Here is a 27,440-nt window from a genome sequence, read left to right as displayed (position 1 = left end):
TATTTAAAAAGAAGAGTATACAAAAGCGTGACAAACAATTTAAATGAATAATTCATGCAACAAAAGCATTTTGTTCAACTTTAAATAGAAACATGAAAATCGTGACCCGAAAGTAAACTAACAGAACCGGAACTAGCTGGAACTAACTCATAACTATAATTTTATAAAGGTATACGCAGACCTGCCAACTCTCACGATTTTGGTGTGAGGCTCACGATTTTAAGGTCCATCTCACGCCCTCGCGCCAAATTAGTATTTCCTCATGATTTTTCGGGGCCCCAAGATTTTGTTTGTAAAAGTTACAAAAAAAGTTTTACGAAAGCTTACAGTAACGAGTTTCCATCAATACTCGAGTCACGTAAATGAAGCAATTTTGCGTTTTGTAGCGTGTGCCGTGCTGATTTTTCTATCTCGCATAGTGGAAGAGGAGAGATTGTGAAACATGTCGCTACAAAAAAAACACAACTAACACGTGGTGTATTGCTTCCAATAAAAAAATTAATTTTACTGTGAACTGTGATAATAGTGTTAAACGAGCAGAATGTTATTTTACATCTTTTTTTAGTTGCGGCCCTGCATGATCACTACACGACAGCGCTAAATTATGTTCAATTAAATTAAATCTGCAACATATACCGTATTCACTCGCGTAATGTCCGCCCTCGCATAATGTCCGCACCCTTTATTTATATATCCTTAAAAGAAAAAATTTAAAATTCGCATAATGTCCGCACCAGTCGTCTACGGCGGGCAACACAACTTTGGCAACCCCTAAAGGACGCAGTACGAATGGAAAGTTGACGGCTCTGTAAACAAAGACGTCACCTTGAGCTGTCCTTTCTCTCCTGTCCTGAAAGGGTGGGGAAATTCGTTGAACTGAACAAAGCACGGTAACGGTAAACACAGCTGACCAACACGCACGCAAGTTCAAGGCATGAGTTTCGCGTCGAGTTTTGTATTGTAGAGTACAGAATGGGTAAATATAAATCCTTCACTGCGCAGTTTAAATTAAGAGTTGTTCGTTATGCTGAAGAGCATGGGAACAGGGCTGCTGAAAGGGAGTTTGAAGTGCACGAAAAATGTGTTCGTCAGTGGCGGAAAATAAAAGAACAGTTACAGTCAACAAATGCAACACGGCGTGGATCAGTCTTGTTTTCTGTTGAGGTAATACACGCAGCGCAGCGTAAAAGAAATGTCAACTTTAATTAGTGTGTACCCTGTTTTACGTGTCAGGACAGAACAGAACCCCTCTTTGTTTACATTTGGTTGGAATCCCTCCCTTGGCCATTCTCACGCTCTAAATGTTTCCTTCCCCTTCCTCCTTCTCTACGTCACGAAGGCCATCAGATTTTTGGGAGGGGGGGGAGTACAGAGCGCAGCAGATGTGGAACTGGTGAGTCACTGCACTGTTGCCAGCTCGCTGGTTCCCTACGCGCCGCACGTAAGGATATGGTACGGCTAAAATATTGCAGCCGTGCCGTTAATAGCCGTTTTAATCCATCACATATTAATCACATTAATAAGGCACACGTAACCACACTTATTTCAGTGTAGCGCGTATTTTTTTTTAATGTTCCGGCGGGTGCGAGACAGTTACCGGTGGCAAATACAGCAAAGTAAACATGGTCTAAGCCGGGTTGTTTGCAAGCGATCCCGCAGCAATATTCTTTTAAAATAGCTAGTGAAATCCAAATTGATTTTAGATACCTTTTGTGCCTTTTTAGTAATAATTAAGACACAAAATTTTGTATTTTTTATTTTTCCTCGCATAATGTCCGCACCCCATTTTTTTGGCCAAAAATGTGGTCAAATTACTGCGGACATTACGCAAGTGATTACGGTAATTTGTTGAAATAAATTTTGAAGCAGAGACCATGTAACATATGTACAGGTATGTCACTTAAATTTATAGATTCTCATTTGTTGTTTTTTATATCTAACCTGTATTTATGGGCCTGAAATTTTTTATTGAGGACCTCATGATTTTTTAAATTTGAATGTTGGCAGGTCTGTATACGGCAGTGACAAAGACGAACAGATTAAGGCTATAACGTTTTAAAATGTCTTTAAAAGAAAATTTTACGCATCAGACAGCTTTGTATTTCTGTTTATTAAATAAGTAGTTGTAATATTCTAATGAATATTAAATTTAAACTTTAAGATACATCATTTTGTACGGTAAAACTATCTACACAGAGCGCTCAGAATCTAAAAGCAGGACAGAAAAAATCATGCGACGTATGCGAGAAATTTTTTTCTCCCAAACATTTGATGTCCTAAAATAACACTGTGATGATTATGCAATAAAACACAGTAATTAGTTTTTAGAAACATGTGTTCTACAGTCAGAATTAAAGTGATTTTTATTGAATAGTAAAACAATAGGATGTCTAAGTGATACTTTTACAACTCAAAATTCATAATGTGCAGATTACTATAATAGAAAGATTCTCTATAAAGAATTTAAAGCAAGGAACATGTTTTTATAAGCTCAAATTTTAAAAATACTGGTGAGGATTGTAATTGTTAATGTTAATATTTATTATATTATTGTGTAAACTTGTGTTATAATACTTTTTTTAAATTCCTTTAGGCTGCTGAAGGAATTTTAGTTGTGCCCTTATGGTTTTGCTGTATTATTTGTACCAATGAAGCTTTTCATAAAATTTGGCTGTTGATTGCTATGTAATAGCTTAAAAAACATACAAGAGCTATTAAATAATTTTTAGGAAATACATTTTTGTTATAGAAGTAAAGTCTCACAGAAATAATTCTTTTAATGATATTTAATGGTTGATATTTAACATTAACAATGTTTCAGGAATAAAATTTTTGATTATTCACATAGTAGTTATTTTGCACTGTGAAGCGAGACATATTTAGATGAACTCATAGTTTTTAGTGTATTATCAAAGAAATGCAATGGATTTTTTTTTACTGTGGAAACTCTTGTTGCAGGTCACGACAGCAACATGTGGCAGTGGGCTGGCTCGCCTTTGTTCCTGTGGTTCTTCAACATAGTTGTGCTGTTCGGATGTCTAGTGAAGATGTTAGTGTATGGGGACCCTCTGCTGCCGGCAAAATCCAAGGCTGCCGTTGCATTCTGGAGACATCGCAAGCAAGCAGAATTCGATCTTTCAAAGGTCTCAATGAAATATACCGTATTGGCCCGAATATAAGGCGACCCCGAATATAAGGCGACCTGCAGTTTCAGGAGGCCAAACAAATGTAAAAATAATTTTTGGTAGAAATTAATGTGAAAATTCATTAGACATACATTTTGTGTTGATAAATCGTTTTTGCATTTATGTATAACAATTAATTTATATTTATCACATTACTTATTTAAAATAAGTTTGAATGGCCTACCCTAAAAGTCAAAAGAAAACAATTAGAAAATATTTACATTTTTAAGTATTACATTAGAAATTTTTTCGTATGTTTACTCTAATGAAGCTGCATAATTGTCATCTTCAGAGCTGTTTATTTGTCTAGAGCTCGTTCCCCGCCGTTCCACCGATGTGTGATTGTGTGATTGTTCATTTTTCACAGTTTACTGTATCTACGAATTTAAAATTTTTACAATGGCTATTAATCACTCTTAAAATACAGCATTTAACTTTCCGTTTGACTTAAGCTACGTATTACCACAGAACAAGGCGTATTACTATTTAGTAGTGTGTTAAACGTAAAAAAAGCAAACAAAGAATGCATCTTGCCGGAACAAAACAAGTGGCTAGCAGACATGATGAAGCATACGGCCATGAATAACTCGGTTACGTGACCGCGTATATTTGTCCATATTACTCTCTGACAGAGAGAGTCTGTTCTATGAATTTGAAAGAATAATCTATTATAATTATGAAAGGTTTTTACATAAATAAAGAGTGTATTATTAAAATAGCTTTTGAAGCAACGTACCAAATTCCTGTTAATATGGCGTCTTCGTGCGTGTTCGGCAATGTTCGTTTTACAACAAAGAAATATTGTGGAAAGACAGTTGGCAGCCGTGAATTTCCAAACATTACATCCGAAATGTTTGTAAACGTAAAAATCGTTCTGAAAATAACTTTGATATTTTAGTACAAATATTTCCGTTAAAAATCTGAAGATAAATTACCGTAAATGTTAACACGCGATTGTACACAAAGTACAAATATGAATTGTGAAATAAAAGGTTGCCATTTTGAGATGCTTCAACATTCACGTTTTTACTCAAGAACAAATATTTTAATTTTCAACTTCAAACAATTGTGAATTACTGCAATATTAGGTGGATTTATCGTTTTTCCCCGTGTGAGGTAACAAAGTTTTAATATAAAAAATTGTGAACGTTTTGTTAAACAATGTTTCTACTGTAGCTTTCAGCTTGGAACTAATGTTTGCGGTTCTGACGTCTTGGGTGCGAAAATAAGGCGACTTCCAATTTTTGCATCTTTCGTTTATGTAAAAATGGTCGCCTTATATTCGGACCAATACGGTATATATTTTTGAGTGAATTACAATAAAACACGCTTAATACGTTCCCGCATATGATCACTTCCTTACATCCTTATGTTAATTTTTCCCATTCGTAATGTTTGCATTAATAGATGCTTCCTGCCTATAACGTTCAGCATTTGTGGGGAAAAAAAAATAATAGTGTTTATCATTTAACTTTTAAACTCTATTTATCATTAATTAAAAAAAAAATTAACTGATTTCCGAATGTTAATGAATTAATTTGAACTTGCACAAGACCGTCCTTTTAACACTGTACGTCATAACATGCAATTCAAGGACTATTCACATCTCAATTTATGTTTATCTTTTAATGACCTTGTACTCACTGCAATGAAACTACCGGTTTCATCTCCGGGCATATGGATTTCCTCATTGCTGTATCACAGCCTTTCAGGTTGTCTTGTACACATATCCCTCACTTAGCACAACTAATTTGTTCCTAAAAATGTTTGTGATTTTTGAAATCGCTTATTATGAAGCATTAGTTTCCATAAATAGCAAGGCTAATTTATTTAATGTGTTCCAAAATTGTGCAGGAATATACTTTACGTAATAGAAATGCGTTCTATAACACACACCTATAAATATGTCACACCATTTATCTTTATATGCCTCTCATCGCACTTTGTATGACAAATACGACGCTGCGTAATGGGAGATATGTGGTTATGTACTTTATCGTCAGTTGGCTGGCTAACTTGCCCGCCCGGGCGTGACCTTCAACTCGAGTCACGTACTTTTCCAAACCATCCTTTACTGACAGTGAAACCGATATTACTGTCCGGATAATTATAATTTATTTTTTCAAAAATTAAAGTGCTTATTCGCGTATCACCACCTGGTTCACACCAATCCTGTCAAGCCAATTTTTTTTTCATTGCAGCATTCATTTAACAACCTTTTCCACGTGAATCATCTGTTCATTTCTGTTCCGGTATCTGTCAAATATATTCCCGCTAGTACAGACAACAGCATCAGAATTATATAAACTTTTGGTGAGAGTCCTTATTTTGTACGATTGTGCACACAGTTTACTTGCTTGAAACTTAAGTGCGACCAACATAAGCTTGGCCTTCATGACAATCTACGTGCGTAATACTTCTAGTTTTGTCTGAAATACTTGAACATGATGCATTAGTGATCAAGCACGTACAGTTACCGGCAGCTGAATGGGCAGACGTTGCATTTTTTTGAGTGAATTTCCTGCCACTGGCTAGACTGAGTTCACGGCCCGGTCTGTGGCCAGGCGAAAACGGTACGGCACGGTAGCATACGCGCGGACGTAAAAAAACATTTGGTCTTTACACTCCATAGACGCAATTTAACTTGCCACAGTTGATGTTTGTACAACAGCCGATAGCGTAGACAGACCTGCGTGCGATTCTCTTCCACCCCTTGTTTGGCTAAATGTATCCCACGGCACATCTGTTGTTTACAGAAGTTGAAACAGACTTCGTGGCGTCGTGCTCGACTTTTTTTTTTTGCCTGCCGAGATTTTGTGCTAACTGAAGTTTACAGATGTGCTATTTGAGCCGGGGGAAGTAAAATTAAAATCGCGCTAAATGAATTTGCACAATATGAAGCCGTGTTAAATGAGGGATAGGTGTACTGCAAGCAGAAGTTCATCATATGACTCCATGGACATCCTTGTGTAGTTGAAAAACTTTTCTTTTTGGTTGTTTCGGTTTATTATAAAATATTGCAAACATATCCTTTACATCGTGCATTTGTAGCAAAGGATGTACCCATACTTTTTTCCTTCATAAATTATGTTTTGCTGCTATTTCTCGCTGCATGAGGATGAAGTGTGTTGATTGACATGTTCAATTGTGCACTTTTTTTAAATTCAGCTTTGTTTGAAAGCTTTTTTCTTAAATTAAGTACATGGTATGCAACAATAGAAAGAGTGAGGAAAAAATTATGGCCTTTTAGCATCCTCACAGCTGCTACTTGCTCCGTGTTAAGGGGCCCGCCTACCTAGGCACACATACGGTGTGCAGAGCTTCAGGAAAAACAACGCGATTTCAAAACTACTCAAGATATCCGAGTGGGGCCTATTTATGAATAGCATTTAAGAGTTTGCTGAGGACCGAAAAGTACTTTTGATTACGGATTAAGTTTTTAAACTGTATTTTTAGAAGCGTTAAAATGCCTAAAACGCGTGTTTTCAGAGTAATTTTTAGGCATAAAACAATCAGTACAGATTCTTGAAAGCACTTAAGGGGCTTGCATAACATCTTTATCTTCATTTCTCCGCCGTATAATGTTACGGTCACCGCTCAAATTTCACAGTTATCCTGTGACAAGACAAATGCGCGCCAGTTCAGAGCCTTGCGCTTAGAGGCTATACCGCGCTGGAAGCACCAGCGAGCGTCGCGCTTATCACCCCGCCTCACTAACACACATACACCCCTGACGAGGCGGGCCCCTTAATCGTCAAACTGTGCACAACCTAGTCACGTGGCCAGGCCACGGACATGTCACCTGCATTTTCAAATTAAAGTCAGTAAGCTTCGATTCGACTTCGACTTTTGAAGCTCGAACACCCCTACTTAAGACTGCTAGTAATTACAGCATCCTGAACCTCCACTTGGTTAAAAAGCTTTCTGAACCTTGTCTTGAGAAGAGGGTTGTCAGGAGGCGTGACTAGACGAGACAAGGTAATAGTTTGGAATGCAGCTGCTAGCCACGGCACTCCCTCCCCATCCTCTTCTCTCCTTCCCGGTGACCATCATTTATAACAGCATTCTCTGCTTTATCACAAATGGCTAATGAACTACAGTCATAAAACTCTTTTTCCTTACAAGTGCTAATTTTTTTTTTCCATTTGTGCTGTTCTGTTTCAAACCCAAAAAGTAGCACCAGAAAAGCTGTTCAGATATATTGTATACATTTACTCATTTAAATATTTTCTAATTTCTGTGTGTTTGAATTGTGATTTTTACCCCACAAATAGCGACTGGAAAAATTCGCGGATTCATTTCACGACATGCTGTAATGCAAATAATTATATTTTTATGCAACGTCTGCCATTGGTTCACTATTAACCTGGAGGACTGTGGGCCAATTGTAGACCCTCAGTCAAAGCATTATCCAATCACGAGTCTCCCAATTTGGGACGCCTCACGGGTCAGCAGCCAATGGACAGGTGACGTTTGCCCGGGTGTGCACAGGATCGTGGAGTCTATCCTGGAGGTCATTGAACCCACTGAATTTTTCCAGTCCCTACCCATAAAGTATTTTTCATAAAAGTCTCAATCAAAACGTTTGGGGTCGCACTATGTTCAGTGTGTCTGTATGTTGGGGTGATGAACGGCGAGGCTAGACGTGCCGGGGTGCGCGCAGGGCGACGCGGCGGCGGCGGAGCTGGAGTTGAGGCGCTGCCTGCAGGCGTACGGCCGGCCGCTGCCGTCCGGCCGGCTGGAGCTGCTGTCGGCCGCCGCCTGGCAGGCCGTGAGGCAGTGGCTGCACCGCTGCTGGGTCGGGCGCTGGCTGTCGCGCCGCGCCGGCGGCTTCTTCATCGGCAGGTGCCAATACCCCAGTCGCATTACCCATAACTGTTGCACTTTTTTATTAGAGCAAATAATTATATATTCTTGCATTTAAATTGCAATATGTTTTTGGTCCCACTTTTTAGATTTTGAGCTTTTCGTGTAGGGATTAAACATGACCTCACCAAAGATCACAGGACTAAGTACCGTTCTACATCAATGGGTTTTTCTTGTTGCTGTCCGGCAGTGTGGTGGTTGTAATGGGAAAATACTGTAATTGCAATTATAAGTAAAACTCGTTTAAGATGTATCAACACAACACAATTTCCCGTCCAACACAGTAAAATTTTTTGGTCCCATCATTTTCTCCATAAGATGTAGGTTTTACCCCTATAAAATAATGTATTTTGAAGTTGAAATCCATTATTCATTAGGATATCACCGCTTACTTATTTAATTAACAGATAAAACAAAGTTGTCAGATGTGTAAATTTTCTTTTAAAGACATTCCAAATGTTGTTCATAAAACTTGGCTCCAAGCCTCAAACATTTTCCGGCCGTTCTTACCTAGTTTCGGGAGAAATATGATTTTGATTCACTGCTCTTCAACAAGAAAAAGCTCGTGCTGACGACATATGTAAAGTAGTCAATTTTGAACAAGCATGTGACAATCCAAGTGATTCGTCGAGAAGTCGAGCTGACTGGGTGTGGTGGGGATGGCCCAGAGTGGAAAGACTGATCTTGCCCCCCTTACCTACAAACTTTCTGGACTAAACTCTTCAAAATATCATTATTTCTAAGTAATAAAGCTGTACCTTAGTAAAATACAGTAGAATCTCGTTATAGCGAGCACGGTAATAGCGATAACACGGCTATAACGAGGTATTTTTGAGGAATTTACGGCGTGATCGCTTGAAGCGAGTTTGTTATTTGTCTGCTTTATCAACACCCCTCTCGCTCGCCACTAGACATCTTGCCGTTGACGCCTGTCACATTCTTCAGCCGTGCAGTCGCCACCTAAGTGCGTGGCTTTAAAAATAGAATCCCATCCTTTCTTTCTTTTATCAAACTTCCGTTAGTTATCTGTGCCGTGTGTAGACAAAGTTTGAGATTGGAACAGAAACAACGTAAGAAAGTATTTTTTACAAATTAGAAATATGTGTTTTTGTTTTTATAATCACGTATTTTCACGTTTTTTTTTTTTTTTTTTTTGGTTGCTATCTTAAAAGAGATAATACTAAAAAGCTGCTCTAATGAGATTTAATTGTTTCTTGGTTAACAAAAACTATTAATTACCAAATATTGTTAATTGTTTATATTCTATTTATTATTATTTACGCAACGTCATACTGTACGCGAACGTGTACGCAATACGACTGGATTCGTTGCTGCAACATAACATAGCATGTTATGCGGTATCAGAAGTAACGAGTAACGTAACGATAGTAACGAGTACTAATTGTTATAGTAACGAATACATACGGGTACACATTTTTTCGTTACTTTTACACCTCTAGTAGGCACTACCGTATTTATTTCCGAATCGCTAGGACAGTTTTCTTGTAACTTTTGTTTTGGTCAGTTGTTGGGGTATCTGTCCGGGAAAGGGGTGGTGATGGTTTGAGTTTAATCCCTAATTTATTTTCTAAAAAAGTTGACAGGTTTCTTTAAATGAAAAAGGTATAGTTTTCCAGCGATTATTACGTTTGAGGTGTACGTGCGTTGCCGCAGCAGCACTCCTGCTTTTTTGTAAGGAATTAAATCGTCGCGGTACACTAGCACCACCTGAAAGCGACATCCCGAACCAACATGGCCGCCAGCAGACAGCCCGCGTCGAGAATAGATAGCAGGACAAAGGACAATGCTGCATCGGCCGCGGGCTGAGATGCTATACTTACGTGGCGTGGTAGGGTATTCTGGTTATTTTGACGCAATCGGTGATTGCATCCGTACTTATGGGGTATCATTTTAAAGAGAATTCACACATAAGCTCACAGAAATTAAGATTTCGTTAATATAACCTGTTATTTTCCAATTATACAGGTTTAAACACAATTTTTATGCCATTTTCGGTTTATTTTTATTTTTTGGGGGGCAAAATTTGTCTAATTCGGTTATAGCGAGGACATGGTTATAGCGAGGATCAAACCCGGAACCGTCACACCACGCTATAACGGGACTCTATTGTACTATGTATTAAAAGGATTTTTGTTAGATAACAAAAAAAGTATTTTGACAGCATTAAATTTATGCATAGCACAATGCTTTGACTAATTAACAAACACAACATTCAAGTATAGTTAAAGTACACAAAAATTTGAGTAAAAGATGCCTACGATACTATAAACAAGTAAATAGAATATTGGGCGATACCTGAATGAATGAAATTCTAACTTTTTTTGTGTGTAGTGCTTTGTATAAATATCGGTTGGAAATGATTGCTTCGGTAATCCAGAAAATGTTTTAATATCCTTCGATATTTGTGACTGAAAAGATGACATTGTTACGTTACAAGATTGAATGAACTGGAAAGTGGGCAGAGGCGTTGGCTGTGCGCAGCGCGGCGAGGAAGGAGGCGCTGGGCTGGACGAGGGAGCTGGCCTACGTGTGCCACCAGCTGCACCAGCTGAGCCTGGGCGGCGGCGGCGGGGGTGCCACGGACGGCCACGTGGCGGGCGTGGCGCTGGCGCTGGGAGCCGTCAACGCGGCGGAGGCCTGCGCCGGCGCCGTGCCGCCCGACCACCTGGGCGACGTGTACGTGGCGGCCGCCCTCCGTGTCAAGGCCTCCTGCCCCTCGTTCCTGCTCTTCCTCAGCAGGTGCCCCGTTACGCTCATTGCACGCTTGCGCCGCATCTATCTCTGTTTGGACTTGTGTATGTTTGGACTTGTGATGTTTTTAAATTTGTGTAAATAGTTGGGACTTTGAGATATTCCTTATATCAAGACTGTGTTTGAACTCCCGCGCTACTGGCTGCGGTAGCGCCACTAGCTGGCAGTGCCGGCAACTAGTCAGTCTTTGTTATCGCGCCGCCGCAGTAAGTCGTTCCGTCAGGAAGATGGTGTTATCAGTCCACAGTCAAAACATTTGGTCCTCCGGGCCGGATCTTGCCGGCGTGTTTAGTCTCTCAAGTAATAGTTTCGTAGGTGTTTAGTTTACTTCGTCGGCGTGCGTCGATATGCATCGTTCAGTTCGAGTGTGGTCCGTTGACGTCTGAAGTGCATTGATCATATTTGTTTTGTACTCTGATGAAATTAACTTGCTCGTGTAAATGCATCAGACGTGAAGCACCTTATTGTTGTGTTTGTCACGGATTTGGAAATTATCGTATTTGTCCTGAGTGCGCCGCGCCGCGCCGTGACTTGAACCTCTCCTTTGTATTACGCCGCCGTCCTTTATCATTGTTCAGGGTCCGTGACCTTTCCCTTGTTCTCGTCTCCTTTGTCCATAGTGTCTCGTCGCTGCCTTTGTCCTTTAGTATCCTGTCGCTGCCTTTGTCCTTTAGTGTCCTGTCGCTGCCTTTGTCCTTTAGTGTCCTGTCGCTGCCTTGTTCGCCGTATCCCGCAGTTGCCTTTGTCCGTTGCGTGACATCACAGTTCTTTGTGTCAATGAATAAAGATTACGTGTTTTGACACAATAACAGTACATCATGGCAGACGTTCGGTCGGAGTTATTGCGCCTTAGACTTGCTGAAGACCGGGTTAAACCTTGCGGCGGACCTTGCACACACTGCGGCGGGGGACCCGAATAAAAGGGGCCTATTTCTTGCAACGGCTCGTGATCTTGCTTCAGTGAAAACTGGTTTTGATGCAGACTATCTCGCTGTGGAGGCTGCAGCGGACCCAGCTACGGGTTTCGATCCTGAAGCCCATGTAGCTCGCATAATCTCATTTGAAAATTACTATTATTCAGCGATGGCCGTCGTGGAGTCCTTCACTATTGAAGAGAGGGCTAGAGACTTAAAGGAGCAAACAAAGAGTATTTCATCCGGGAATTCTCACGTTGCTCTACCAAAAATAGTGCTGCCACATTTCAATGGCAACCCTAGGGAGTGGATGAATTTTGCCAACCTGTTCACCACTCTTGTGCCAACCTTACTGAGGTTGAGAGACTAGTGTATCTCAAAACCGTACTAAGTGATTAGCCACTTCAGTTGATTCAGTAGTTGACAATCACAGACGTGAATTTTAAAGTAGCCTGGAAATTACTCACTGATCGGTATGACAACAAACGCTTAATCATATCTGTTCATGTTGAAGCCCTTCTGCAGGCACCTTTTGCATCTGCTGATGCACCAGCATCACTTCGACATCTTTTAACGGTTATCACGGAAAATGTGGCAGCATTGGCCGCACTTGATGTCCCAGTCAGTCAGTGGGATTTAATATTACTTCCTATTCTCTGCAAGAGATTAGATGTGGTACTTCAAACCCAGTGGGAAATGACACTCACCGGTCAAGACCTACCATCCTTGGCCAAGTTCACCGAATACCTGGAAAAGCACTGTCGTGCTCAAGAGGCTGTGATATCATCCAGGGGAAAGGTACCCACAACACAGATCACTCGGCAGAAAAATTTCCCCTCTTTTGCACCTGTTCGTAAGTCTGTTCTGCCTAAATACCATAGTGCAAATACCTTCCTTGCCAAATCAGAGGCACACTCCTGCCAAATGTGCAGCAGTGCTCACTCATTGTTTCAGTGCTCTAAATTCAATCAGCTTAGCCCAACAGAGAGATACTCTGTAGTCAGACAACACAGACTATGTTTGAACTGCCTTAGATCATCACATCAAGCAAAAAACTGCCTCGTGGGTTCATCTTGTCGCCATTGTGGTTCGCGTCATCATTCACTTTTACATTTTGAGGACGAAACTTGTGAGGATGTACAAGGTGATGCTGCTCCCGACTCTGCAGAGGGACAGTCGACTGTACACGACGTAAATCCAACCTCAACATTATCCACTGTCACCTCTTGTAGTGCTGTGCACTCAGTGTCAACAGTCCTGTTGTCGACAGCCCAGGTTCAGATTCATGACGTGCGTGGAAACCCACATACGTTTCGGGCCCTGCTAGACTCTGCCAGCCAGGCCAGTTTTATCAGTGAAAGATGTTTTCAGTGTTTGAGTCTGCCTCGCAAAAATGCTCACCTACCTATAGAGGGTTTATCCAATACACCAGTGAATGTTGCCAAGTCTTACACTTCTTTCGTAATTAGTCCAGTTGGTGAAGACAGTCCTCGGTTTGCTCTCGATGCCTTCATCCTTCCACAAATTACTAATAGCTTGCCCAGTGTTCAGTTGCCTTCTGACACTCGTCAGTCTGTTGTTCACCTCAAGCTAGCGGATCCCTCATTTGATATCCCTGGTGCTGTAGATTTGCTTCTTGGAGCCGACTTGTTTCCACAATTATTGACCGATGGTAAGTTAGAAGGCTCTCCCATGGCCCTCAACTCAGTACTGGGATGGGTCCTTATGGGAAAAGTGGAGACAGCATCTTGTAGAACTGCAACCTTTGTCACATCCATGGTGACCACCATTTCCCCCTTGGAGGAAGTAATGAAAAGGTTTTGGGAGCTGGAGGAATTTCCACACACACACACTACCTCTCCCAAGATGACACTGTATGTGAAGAACTGTTCAATAAAACACATTGTAGAAGTGCTGAGGGGCGGTATAGTGTTGCCCTGCCGTTCAGGAATCCTGAACCCGAATTGGGAACCTCTCGATCCCTTGCATTGAGCAGGTTTGAGCGTTTGGAGAGGCGACTGAGTGACAATGTTCCACTTCATGGAATGTATTCAGATTTCATGAAGGATTATTTGATGGCAGGCCACATGGAAAAGGTTCCAAAGTCACAGATTGATTGCTCTACTTCCTTTTACATTCCTCATCACTGCATAATCAAGCCAGACAGTTCAACCACCAAACTTCGTGTAGTCTTCGATGCGTCAGCCAAAGGTTCAACTGGAGTATCTCTCAATGATGAACTGCTCACGGGACCCAAGCTGCAGCAAGACATTGTTAAGGTACTAAGTAACTTCCGCTTTCACCCAGTGGTGTTTACCGCTGACATAAAGCAAATGTACAGGCAGATAGGTGTGCACAGAGAGCATCAAGATTTTCAACGAATTGTGTGGCGGTTAAATAAATCGGAACCAGTTGAAGATTATCGACTGAAAACCGTGACGTATGGAGTGTCCTCAGCACCTTACTTAGCAATTCGCACCCTGCATCAACTTGCTGCTGATGAGCGGGAACAGTTTCCTACTGCTTCAAGGACACTCTTGTCAGATATCTATGTGGATGATGTTGTGACGGGAGCTGACTCAGTAGATGCAGCCTTGGAACTTCAGCGAGAACTGATGACACTTCTCGATAAAGGTGGGTTCATGTTACGCAAATTCATGAGTAATAATCCTGTGCTCCTGGAGTGGCTCCCTCCCGATGCTGTTCAACTGCCAAGGCCATTCTCCATGGACCAAGATAGTGAAGTAATAGTAAAGGTACTTGGGCTGCAGTGGAACCCACTCTCGGACACCTACTCGTACTATGTCCAGGCTAGCTCTGAATCACCAACTAAACGTTCTATCTTGTCTAATTTGGCTCGCGTATTTGATCCTCTTGGTTTCCTGACACCCTTGACCATATTCGCGAAGAATTATGGCTGAAGAAACTGGATTGGGATACAGTTCCACCGCCTGAGATTGTAAGAGTGTGGGAATGTTTCAGTAAAGACTTGCCACACTTGTCGTCCCTTACAGTTCCCAGACATGTCAAAGGCTGTTCAGATTGCTCTTAATGAACTTCATGGATTCTGTGACAGCTCTGAGAAGGGTTATGCAGCTGTTGTGTACCTGCGTGTGATTTGTAAGGATGATGTGAAAGTACATCTCTTGGTTGCGAAGTCAAAGGTCGCACCTGTTTCATTGCCTCGTTTAGAGTTATGTGGTGCTTTAGTGTTGGCTCGGTTACTGCAGCATACTCTGGCAATTTACAAACACCATATTAAGCTTCAGTCCATAACTGCCTGGACTGACTCCCAAGTTGTTCTGGCCTGGGTCAATACTGCGCCACATCAGTTGAAGACTTTTGTGGCAAACAGAGTAAGCGAAATTCAAGACTGCACTGAAACCTCCTGGTGGCAACATGTACGTTCCGAAGACAACCCAGCAGACTGTGCCTCTCGAGGCTTGCTTCCCGTAGACTTGCTGAACCACTCGTTGTGGTGGTGTGGTCCACAGTGGCTAAGACATCAACCCTCTCAGTGGCCTGTCCAAATAGCATTTGATGACATGGCACCTGATTCAGTGGTGCTAGAGAAAAAGAACCTCACTCTCATCAGTGTTGTAACACCTCATCAGTGTGATCAACTGCTGGAACGATGTAGTCGTCTGTCAAGACTGCTTCATGTAACGTGCTACGTATTGCGATTCATTCACAACTGCCGTGCCAAGCAGGCGAAGTTAGTAGGTCAGATTGGTGCTCATGAGATAAAAGGGGCAATGATGTTTTGGGTCAAACGAGTGCAAGCTATTGTTTTTGAGGGTGATATTACAGCTCTAAAAAATGATAAGTGTACATCCCCACAGCTTCGTAAACTGGTCCCATTCCTCGATCCCTCTGGAACGGTCAGGGTGGGCGGTCGATTGCCTCAGTCTAGTTTGCCCTTTGAGCACAAACATCCCATTCTGTTGCCAAAAACTCATCGATTCACAGATCTCAACATTAGTCATTACCACGAACTTAACCAGCACCCTGGACTACAAACTCTGCAAGGCATTCTCAGAGAAACCTTCTGGATCATCGCAGACAAGCAAGCAATACGTCGTCGTTTAGGTCGTTGCCTTAAATGTTTCAAGGCTAGACCCTCTACTCAAGCCCCATTAATGGGTGATCTCCCAGCCATGAGAGTTCAACAGGTGAAGCCCTTTTCCAAGGCAGGAGTGGACTCGGCCGGTCCTTTCACCATAAAAATGGCACGTATTCGTCGACCTACCCTATTAAAGGCCTACATGTGCATCTTTGTATGCTGTACAACTAAGGCAGTGCATGTGGAACTGGCATCAGATCTGTCCACTGAAGTTTTCATTGGAGCTTACAAGCGCTTTCTTGCTCGCCGGGGCCGATCATCAGACATTTATAGTGACTGTGGGACAAATTTTGTCGGAGCTCGCAATCATTTGCAAGAATTACAGCAGCTGTTGTCGTCATCAGAACACCAGAAAGGTGTTACAGAATCTCTGCAGCCACTTGGAGTGACATGGCATTTCAACCCCCCGTCTGCCCCGCACTTTGGTGGGCTATGGGAGGCAGGGGTGAAGTCCTTCAAGACACACCTCAGGCGAGTTATTGGCGAGCAGACTGACGTACGAGGAACTGTACACGGCCTTGGTGCAAGTGGAAGCGATCCTAAATTCAAGACCACTATGCCCACTGAGTTCAGATCCAAATGATCTGAAGGCTCTCACTCCAGGTCATTTTCTAACCCTTGAACCCTTGATCACGCTGCCTGAACCCACCTTGGAAGCCATCCCCATTGGCCGTCTGCAGCGTTTTCAGCTGGTGGAACGTCTGCACCAAGACTTTTGGAAGCGTTGGCACCAAGACTACCTCCACACGCTGCAGCAGCGTGGCAAGTGGTCTCGACAAGACAGACCTATGGTACCAGATCAACTAGTGCTGCTCAAGGATGACAGGATCCCCCCCTTGCAGTGGCGTTTAGGACGCATCATTCAACTGCATCCAGGAAATGACAATATTCCTCGTGTTGCGACTGTCCGCACCTCTAATGGGATGGTCAAGCGTCCTGCTGTAAAACTTTGCCCCCTACCAGTTGAATTTTGAAAACAGTGTTTCAAGGTGGGCGGTTATGTTTGGACTTGTGATGTTTTTAAATTTGTGTAAATAGTTGGGACTTTGAGATATTCCTTATATCAAGACTGTGTTTGAACTCCCGCGCTACTGGCTGCGGTAGCGCCACTAGCTGGCAGTGCCGGCAACTAGTCAGTCTTTGTTATCGCGCCACCGCGGTAAGTCGTTCCATCAGGAAGATGGTGTTATCAGTCAACAGTCAAAACAATCTCTCTTACACTCGATTCGAACAACCATCCATTTGACTTTTTCCGAAGCACATTAAACCTTGAAACACTCCCATTCCTTTCCTACTATTCCTATCATCGTCCTATCCTTAACAGAATAACGCAGACTGGAAGAAGTTAAACAGCAAACATGTATAAAAGTTATAGTTAAAATAATCTGTTCGTTAAAGTAATAAACATATTTGAATTAATGAGTGCAAATAAAAGTAAATTTATCAATTAAATTGTAGATTTCATTTCACTCCTTCTTTGTATCCATACAAAATAGTGATAATTCAATAAAAATGATTCAGTTTTATTCATAAAAGTATGCAATCATTTCATCAATGTTTTGTTATGACGTCACGTTATACTATCGTCCGTAAACCAACTTTACAGACAACCAATTATTTATTAGTTAATTGTTAAAAAATTTTGTTATTTTCTGGTAACAAACATTTTCCTATTCTGTTAGGAAATTCCAACTCTGACTGTTTATTTTTAAAGTAAATTTGTTTAGTGATTAAAAAAAATGGTTTGCTATAATGTGATAGGAAGCAGAAGAGCCTTCTCTGATTTCCCTCAGCACGACAGTCTCCCCCTCCTGCGGCGAGCCAGGATGATAGGGGTGGAAACCAATCATTGCACTTGAATAAGCCTTATGCAAGCAGCAATGTCATAACTCGTGAATTTTTTTTTCCCCTCACTGTTTTGGTAACTTAATAACATGCTCTCTCCAAACATGAAAAATAGTTAGTTTGGGATGCTACATTATTTATACGTAATGTGACACATGAATTTATAAGGTAGCTATTTTAACTACACGCATTACTATTATGTGTAATTTTAATACAGTAAGTCCTCTATTTACGTTTTACCGATTTACATCATTTCGGATTAACGTCGCTAATGTTTGAGTACTCATGTTTCAATTTAAGTTGTCGCCGATTCACAATAACGTCGTTTACAATGACCGTAAATCTTTATTTTAACCAAAAAACTGTATATAATTCGTTTATAATTCTTTGTTTCCTTCGGTAGTTAATTTATGCTATGTAGCGTAAGCTATACGTTCACCGCTTTATCTTATCATACATCATGAGGGACGCTTCCTGCTCTCCGCGCGGTGATGCAATACTACCAGCCCGCCCGCTGGGCCACCCACGTATCTCGCACGTAGAAGTGTTATCTACTTCCCGCAACGACACAGCATTTTCTCCTACCCCTTTTCGTCCAACTCCTTGGCACTTCAGTAGAGGTGTAAAAGTAACTAAAAAAAGTGTACCCGTATGTATTCGTTACTATCGTATCGTTACTCGTTACTTCTGATACCGCATAACATGCTATGTTGTGTAACAGGAACGAATCGAGTCGTATTTCGTACGCGTACAGTATGACGTCGCGTAAATAATAATAAATCGAATATAAACAATTAAAAGTATTTGATAATTAACAGCTTTTGTTAACCAAGAAACAATAAAATCTCATTAGAGCAGCTTTATTATAATATATCTTTTAAGATAAGAACAAAAAACGTGAAAATACGCGATAATAAAAAACAAAAACATACATATTTATAATTTGTAAAAAATACTTTCTTACGTTGTTTCTGTTCCAATCTCAAACTTTGTCTACACACACAATACCTTTAATAAACAGTAAAAAACTTGGACGACGAATTTCCAAATTATACTTTTCTTAATAAACAAACATCGTTCTTTGTAGCGTAAAACATACGAAAAATGCGAATAACAAAATGCATTCGTGTGTAACGTTTCGTTACTCGTTACTAGATGCCGCACCCGTTACTCAGTAACAAATACATACGGTTTGCTACAGCTCTACACTTCAGTCGCTATGATATCATTGAGTTGGCCGGAGTTTTAAACGTGCCGTTGTTAACTTTATCGTGATTAAATGCGTTTGTAGTAGGCCTACAGTATCAGCTCACTGCAATTTATGATTTTTTCTTCATAAGATGTCTTCCAAACGACTATATATCTGTTTTATATTTCAATCAATAAAGGTAATAAAGCAGCTGGTTAAATAAACATTCTATAAAGCTGAGAAGTACTAGTTGGACTTGTTTCCCACGCTGTCGGTTGTAATTTGCTGATAAAATTGCCTGTTGTCACGTCTGTATGCCAGCGCTTCCGGCCGACCTTGGGCCGTGGTCGGCCGGTGGCATGAAACATGGCTCATTTTGCGTCGTTTCTATTTACGTTGCGGTTTTCAGGAACGTAACCCCGACGTAAACCGAGGACTTACTGTATAGCTAACCTTTCAAATAATTTTTCAGTATTTCTAATGTAGCCAAACCATCTCACCATTTTATTGTAGCTAACCAAACCTAACCACGCTTTAAAAAGATGAGCTACTGGTAAAGTAATCAATGTATCAAAACACTTTGTTAGGAGGTTACAAAAAAGAATTTTGGGTTTTTGTCCTAGAAATGATGCTCTTTTATGAATTACCACCTAGGGAAATTGTAGGGTTAAAATCATTTTTATATAGAGAAGAGCACTGTTTATGCTATTATTTATATTTTCTCATATTTAAATCACTTAACAGAGAATTTTAATTTTGACTGCAAAGGCTTTTGCATCTATTGAGTTTTCCAGAATCCAGTGGGAACTAAATATTTAATTTAAAAGAAATTATATATTGATATTATTGATGCTTATATTTTAGGTTTTACTTGACTCAAAGAACTCGCTTGTTAAAGACAAGTGAAAATGAATATATGCTAATGGTAAATTAACAAACACCAGGAACATAAATGATATATTCTGTAAAATTGCTGCAATTTTTTTAAATTCAGCTTTGTTTGAGAGCTTGTTTTTTAAATTAAGTAAATGGTATGCAACAATAGAAAGAGTGAGGAAAAAATTATACCCCTTTAGCATCATTGTTTGTGAAATTACTGGATTAATCAGATGTAGGTCAGAGGTGGACTGGACTTAAAAATTATCAAATGTGGGCTCAAGTCGACTCTAGCCAAAAATTTGCAGACTCAGCCATCTCTAAATAAAAGTGTTGTAGTTTGTGGTATTTTATAGAGGGTATTTTTAATATAAATGACATTTGAAAATAATTTAGCTGAAGGAAAATTTATTTTGAAATTAAGTTAAATTATAATCTGTCAGTAATTTGCATGATACAATAGCAATTAAAGTGTAAATTAGTAACAAAAAAATAGCATCTGTAGTAAGAATGTAATTTTTCTGGCTGCTGTTTGGTGATGTGTTTTAAAAGGAGGAGGTGCTTGCAGGTTCTACCTGGCCCTGGCGAGAAGCGCCTTCGCCAAGAGCTGCGGCAAGGGGCCGTCCCGCCTGCGGTGGCTGCTGACCCCTCACGGCCACAGGTTCCTGGTGGGCCACCACTGGGCGGCCTGCAGCCCCCGGTTCAGCGAGCCGGGCCCCCGCGCTGACCCGCTGGCCCACGTGGCCCGCCAGTACCGCGAGCACCTGCTGGGGCGGGCGCTGCAGGCGCTGCTGGTCCCGGGGCTGCCCGAGGAGCGCCTGGCCCGCACGCAGACCCACGACGCCCTGGCCTGCGTGCGGGAGCTGGTCGAGTGTGCGGCCTGCGCCGGCGCCGGCCAGCTGCCAGGTACCAGACCCCTGCCACCAGTGGCGTAGCCAGGATTTGTGTATGGGGGGTGTTAAGAAGCATGGCCCGTATTAGAGTGGGGTCCTCCCCTGGGAAAATTTGGGTTTTTAGGTGTAAAATAGTGCAATTTTAGCAGTTTTCGGTACTTAAATTTAAATATTGTAATGGTAAAAATTTTATTAATTTTAATATGAAATTTGTTTGAGTGATTAATAAGAAATCAATTAATGATTTGTAGCTGGGGGGGGGGGGTGAACCCATAAACCCACCCCCCCCCCCCACCCCCCCCCTCCCCCCTGGCTGCGCCCCTGTCTGCGACTCCAGGTAATTGTGTAGGTCATTATCAGGGGCTACGAAATCTCAAGAAATAAAGCTAACCATTTTTACTTTTATGATTACCGTAACTTTTAAACAATAAAAAGACGGATTTGGTGAAATATTGAAGAAGTTGGTTCATTTTTACTCTTTCAACTCGAATTATTTACTCATTTTGGTTACACCAATCCCTTTACTTAAAACTTAAAACGACTAATGTGTTCCTAAAATTGTCTGTGTGTTATTGGAAATTGTGTATTCTGAAGCTTTGGTCTCATAAATAGCAAGAGGCTAATTTACTTAATGTGTTCCAAAATGTGTAGGAAAATATTCTTTACGTAATATAAATGCGTAGAATAAAACTCAACTATAAATGTCACACAATCTATCTTCATAAGCCTACCGTCAAATACTATGTATGAAAAATACAACACTGCGTAATGGGAGATAGGCTTGATGATTGCTTTCAAAAATTCACTGGTTTCTTGCACTAAAATGTACTGTTTTAAAATTAAGTTTTTTTTTTTTTTTTTTTAAAACAGCACAGTGTAGTTTGAATGGTGAGCTGCAAAAGATTAACTTATAAAGCTGATAAGGGGAAGCGTGTGGAAATGTGAAACAGGAAATTCTTCCAGCTTATCAACCAGGTCATGGGCAAATATTTTCTAACGGGCAGTGCTTCTGTTGCTCTTGTCACAGCTTTTCCACCTCTCCTTTCTCTCTTCCGTAAAGGTAAGATACTGGCGTGTATTTGTGAGAAGTTTATGAATTTTAAAAGGAGGGGGGGGGGGGGGGAGGCAAGAAGGCAGAATATGTGGCACCTTGTTTTTTTTTTTTTTTTTCACGTGAAAAATGTCTCAAATGTGTTGGCCTATAAAAAAATACAAGCAGTTGTTAGTATAATGTTCCACATGCTGTCCACAACTAGAAGTCATCATAGAGATAACAGTTGTGTATGAAAGGTGGGCACGATTAGACAGCATGACAGGCATGGGAGAGGTGGTAGCATAAGTTTAAGCAGCAGCCGCAGCGCAGAGTAGGGTGGGCAGGCAAGCGAGGGGCCGACTGTCCGTGTGGCGGGGGGCTGGTGGGGAGGATCAGCGTGCATTCCATGTTCACATGCTGCAGCCGGAAGTTTTTTTCGTTGCAGTAATAGTCTTTGATGTTTCATTGTACAGTGGAATCCCGTTATAGCGAGCACGGTAATAGCGAGAGCACGGCTATAACGAGGTATTTTTGAGGAATTTACGGCGTGATTGCGTGAAGCGCGCCTTGGTTTTTTGTCTGCTTTATCACCACCCCTCTCGCTCGCCACTAGACATCTTGCTGTTGACACCTATCACATTCTCCAGCCATGCAGTCGCCACCTAAGTGCGTGGCTTTAAAAATAGAATCCCGTCCTTTCTTTCTTTTATCAAACTTCCGCTTGGCTTCAAGGCCAAGGTATGCTCAACTCGAATAAACCAAGCCTTTGAATGTTCATATTTCTTATTATTTACAAAATAGACAAAATATATTTTTTCCCGCCAATAAACATAACAATGCGCACTTTTTTTTAAAATATAAATGCTCTTCATTAATTTGTTGGTACATTTTCATTAACGAATAATAACATTGTTTATAACTATGTTAGGCCAAGAACGTCAGAGCCGTCTTTATTTTCTAAAAAAGTTGACAGGTTTCTTTAAATGAAAAAAGTATACTTTTCCAGCGACTATTTCGTTTGAGGCGTACGTGCGGTGCCGCACTCCTGCGTTTTTGTAAGGAATTAAATCGTCGCGCTACACTAGCGCCGCCTGTTCGCTACATCCCGAACCAACATGGCCGCCAGCAGACAGCCCGCGTCGACAATAGATAGCAGGACAATGCTGCGTCGGCCGCGGGCCAAGCCGAGTAATCGATTGCGGGATGAGATGCTATACTTACGTGGCGTGGTAGGGTATTCTGGTTATTTTGATCGCATCCGTACTTGTGGGGTATCGTTTTCAAGAGAATTCACACATCTGCTCACAGAAATTAATATTTCGTTAATATAACCTGTTATTTTCCAATTATACAGGTTTAAACACAATTTTTATGCTATTTTCGGTTAATTTTTATTTTTTGGGGGCCAAAATTTGTCCAATTCGGTTATAGCGAGGATCAAACCCGGAACCGTGACACCTCGCTATAACGGGACTCTAGTGTATTTTATTTTGTAAGATATTAAGATCAAATACACACAAATAATACCAAATATATTTGGTTCAAAGAGTAAACAAAATAAAAAAAAATTTTCCTCAGGCAGGTGGGAGTCAAAATGAGGCACCCCAAATTTTACGTATGAAATCCGTGGAATAGTGAGTTTATGTAAAATAGGGGTTCTAATGTGTGTCTCACATAATTTTCATTAACTGCAAAAGCCTTTCCATCTACTGAGTTTACCAGAATCCTGTGGGAATAAAATAATCAACTTTTAAAGAAATTATAAATAAGTATGATTGATGGTTTCATTTTATATATGTCCTTGAAATAATGACTTACTTGTTGAAGTCATAGATAAACTCTAATATAATGATAATGATAAATTAACATAAACACCAAAACAGAACATGTATTGAATCAGGTTAAGTGCAGTGCTTTCTTTGAAAATAGTTTGTTAACAACATGTTGGATACATAGACATGTCTACTACCAGAATGAAATCAGGAAACGTAAAAATAAACATTTCAGGAAAGTCACGCTCCCGGTTTTTCTGGAAAAAGTAAGCTCCCACCCAGCTCAATATAATACTTAATGTATTTATAATGTTGCAGAAAGCAAAACAAAGTCTTGGCTTCATTTAATTTATTTGTAAATCTATCAGAAACAAATATTAAACATTATTTTTAGTGATGGGTCGAATCCCATTTTCCCGAATCAGAATCTTGAATTCGAATCCCAAACAGTACCTCGAATCCACCCCTCGAATCCGAATCCAGATCTCAAGGGTTAATTATAAAATAATTTATAAGTTAAGAGAAAAAATTAAACATTATGCAGAATTATTTAACCCTTTAAATTTTTATTTAAAAAAACAAGGATTTTGACACAGTCTGGATCAAGACGATTCCGTTTTTGGTCACATATGTTTCCTGCAGTGCTGAACAAACGTTCAGAGAACACTGTTGCAGGTGGTGAACACAAATATTTTTTGGACAGTTTATGTAGCCTGGGTGAACACGCAGACTGAGTTTTCCAGTATTCGAGAATGTTTATTTCTGGGTTAACTGTAGGATCACGTAAGAATCTGGTCACTTCATCAATTGCTGTAGAATCTGACTTGGTGGATTTAAGGCATTCAGGCATTATCTGTGAGTACAGTGATTCATGTGTCCACAGAAATCGGAAAACGAAATTCAACATCTGATGGAACAATATTTTGTAGTTACCAACTTGACATTTGTTTAAAGTGTCAAATGAAGATAAACGCTTTCCTGAAATATTTAATGGAAATTGAAAGGCGCCATCTTGGCTTAAATGGTTTTGGGCCATAAGAAATATTGTTGTGCGTCTTTTAAAATTAAGCCTCATTAAAGCATAGTGATTAATATCCCTGAAGTTAAAAGTGACGTGTTTTCTTTAGTTTACCCATTAAAATTCTTTATAATAATATTAGTTATTTTTTGTGTTGCTCAAAATGATTGGCTAACAAATTCATTGGTCGGCCATCATGGAATTCTCAGATAATACATATTTTAACGTTGGTAGTCTACAGAAACCAAACTTGGTCCTAAAAAAATTCATTAATAGAACGTGTATCAGAATATTTAAAATTGAATCGTGATTAAAATAACAATTGTATAATGTATCAATTTTTGTCATTCATTATTTCATTGTTATTACTAAATGTGCGACCGAAACTTGTGATGAAAGTCGGTATTATTGTTGTATTACTAAGTAACATATTTCTCGGTAAAGTTATTTAAAAAAAAAAAAACAAGATTCATATTACTAGTCTAGATCCTAAATGTGCTTTATTTTATTTATTAGCATATTCTAAGAATACATCTGTGATTTATGCCTTATTTAATGCCAATGTAGCGACAATGCATCCATGTTCATGAATATAAAGTAAGTTTCCCAAATCAGTAGTACATGCTTCATATTTTTTTTATATAGTAATAACAAATTAAAAGTACAATACAGTAGAACCTCGTTAATCCGTGATGCGCTAATTCGGGAATCGGATAATCCGAGACGATTTAAAAGAGCAGAAAATAAAGAGAAGTAAAAATTGTCAGCGCTTAAAATTAACGTCACGCGGGCTGGCGGTCGGCAAACACTGCAAGCCATCGCGTGGGTCGCCAAACTCTGCAACGCTGTCTGTACAGACCCTTTGTGTGCCCCCCTTTCAGCTGTCACATTTGTCACACTTTAAACTTGAGGGGGATGTCCTGACTTCTGCTTCCCGTCTCCCTTTGTTTGTTTCCACCCGCCAATGCACGGCAGGCGCCTGGCGAGTGACGTGTTTGGCAGGCATTCGGCTGTATGAAGGGTGGGGGGGGGGTCTACCCAATATTTATGTGTACAAGGTCAACACGATCAATCTTTTCTTTCTCTCAATCAATATTTTCTTTCTCTCTTCGGCTGTTGTAAATGACCGTGAACTAATGGCTAGGCAGTGCTGTATTTTTTTAAGCCCAGACACTAATTCGAAGACGGCCGGCCCTTACCGTGAACAGATTATCCGAGTTTAATTTTTTTTTAACAGTATTTCAACCCAGCTGCACTCCGGTGTCTGAGAAGCTTGACAAGACCTTCCGGGCTTTTAATCGCTAATCCGTGAAATTCGGTAATCCGTGATTTTCTCTGTCCCGACCATCACGTATTAACGAGGTTCTACTGTACCTCAATAGGATGTGTTCCAAGGAAAACGTAAACAGGCCAAGTAAATTGTAAGCATTTAAGTTTTTAAAGTACTACATTAACATCAATATTTTTCCTCGAATCCCGAATCTTTTCCCTCGAATTTCGAATCTTTAGAATACTAGAGATTCAGTGGGATTCGAGGATTCGACCGCCCCATCCCTAATTATTTTTATTTGAGATGTTGAACATGGTGTTGAACGCTGGCAGACCTGTTGCAAGCGAGGGGGGGGTGATGTGTGTGTGTCCCAGCGTGCGAGGATGACGTGGCGCTCTGGTGGTCGGCGGTGGTGGGCGTGGCGGCCCACTGGCTGCTGGGGGAGGACGCCCAGGCGGAGCGGCTGTGCCCGCGGGTGGAGGCCCTGCCCGACGCCCTCGGCAGGGACGCGCTGCCCCGCGCCGTGCTGGCGGCGTTCAGGGGGCGACGCGCGCTGGCAGGGCGCGGCGGCGCCAGGGCCGTGCTGCGCCTGTGTGCCGTGGCGGGGCGGGCGCTGGAGGAGAGCATCGCCTGCTCCGGCTGCCGGCAGCCCTCGGACCTCGACCTGGTGAGCCTCGCTGTCTTCCCGTGCAACGTTCCTCTGTTACCGTATTTAATCGCATAATGTCCGCCATCGCATAATGTCCGCACATTTCTTTTTAAATACTTGAAATGGAATTTTTAAAAATCCGCATAAAGTCCACACCAGACAAAGCAACCTTGGCCATCCCTGAAAGGCACAGTAACGGGATGGAAATTTTACCAATGCTGTCAACAGTGCTTTGACCTTGAGTTGTTCATTTCTCCGGAGAGAGGGTTTGTAGCGTGGTGAAACCGTCCGGACTCAGAAACTCGCACTCTACTGCGCAGCTGCCTGCGACGTCATGCGAGTTGCAAGGGGATGGTCTATATGTAGCACAAGCCAGTATAGCTGCAACTCACACTACGTCACAAAGTAGGGGAGGTAGCGGAGAAGTGGATGGGGTACATGCGCACGGTTTCACCTTCTCAATACTCCCACCATGGTTCGTTGGGAGAGGGAAAGGGAAAGGTCACTGGACTACTAGGTAATAAAAATAACTGTAAACACAGCGGACCCGTGCCGACGTAGTTACTTTAAGGGCAGGAGTTATTTCAAGAGTATTTTTAGTGTAGGTATGTGATGGGGAAGTACAAGTCCTTCACTGCACAGTTCAAGTTGCAAGTTGTTCGTTTGCTGAAAAGCATGGAATATTTTTTCATGCAAAGCGTTTATTTTGTGTATGCTGGCTGCGGCTTCTGAACGTAATAGCGCACACGCGCGTGAGAGAAGAAAAAAAAAATGAATGGCGTCTTCCACTAATTGCCGGCACCCAATTATCTCGACACCGGTCACATTTCTCACCTCCGCTGCGGAGGGACGCCAGTAAACCAGCGCTCTGCGAAGTACTGTGCCGCCGTTAATATTTTTCAACTGTGCCGAGGGAAGGGTGCCAATTTTACGAAGCAGCGATTTTACTAATGCAATCCGCGGAACCGTGAGCATACGTAAAATCAGGGTACTAGTAAACTAATTATGAGAGAACAATATTTTTACTCTACACAA

At 41.1% G+C, this 27,440-nt stretch overlaps 1 protein-coding gene across 2 annotated transcripts in view; it reads left to right on the top strand.

Moving 5' to 3' along the window:
- The window catches only part of LOC134539599 (sterol regulatory element-binding protein 1), an 81,454-nt gene that overhangs the window by 20,119 nt on the left and 33,895 nt on the right, over nucleotides 1-27,440 (top strand). For both annotated transcript variants that reach the window (XR_010076339.1, XM_063381771.1), the window contains exons 7-11: nucleotides 2,959-3,143; nucleotides 7,849-8,030; nucleotides 10,554-10,811; nucleotides 20,339-20,676; nucleotides 26,131-26,423. Coding sequence is in view for 1 of the 2 variants with exons in the window: in XM_063381771.1 (XP_063237841.1) it covers nucleotides 2,959-3,143; nucleotides 7,849-8,030; nucleotides 10,554-10,811; nucleotides 20,339-20,676; nucleotides 26,131-26,423 (1,256 nt within the window). In the remaining variant the exon portion in view is untranslated. The remainder of the gene's footprint in view (nucleotides 1-2,958; nucleotides 3,144-7,848; nucleotides 8,031-10,553; nucleotides 10,812-20,338; nucleotides 20,677-26,130; nucleotides 26,424-27,440) is intronic.

This window comes from Bacillus rossius, chromosome 15 (genome assembly GCF_032445375.1).
Source record: "Bacillus rossius redtenbacheri isolate Brsri chromosome 15, Brsri_v3, whole genome shotgun sequence".
NCBI lineage: Eukaryota > Metazoa > Arthropoda > Insecta > Phasmatodea > Bacillidae > Bacillus > Bacillus rossius.
The sequence above is the reverse complement of the archived record's forward strand: the minus strand, read 5'-3'. Positions and strand labels throughout refer to the sequence as shown.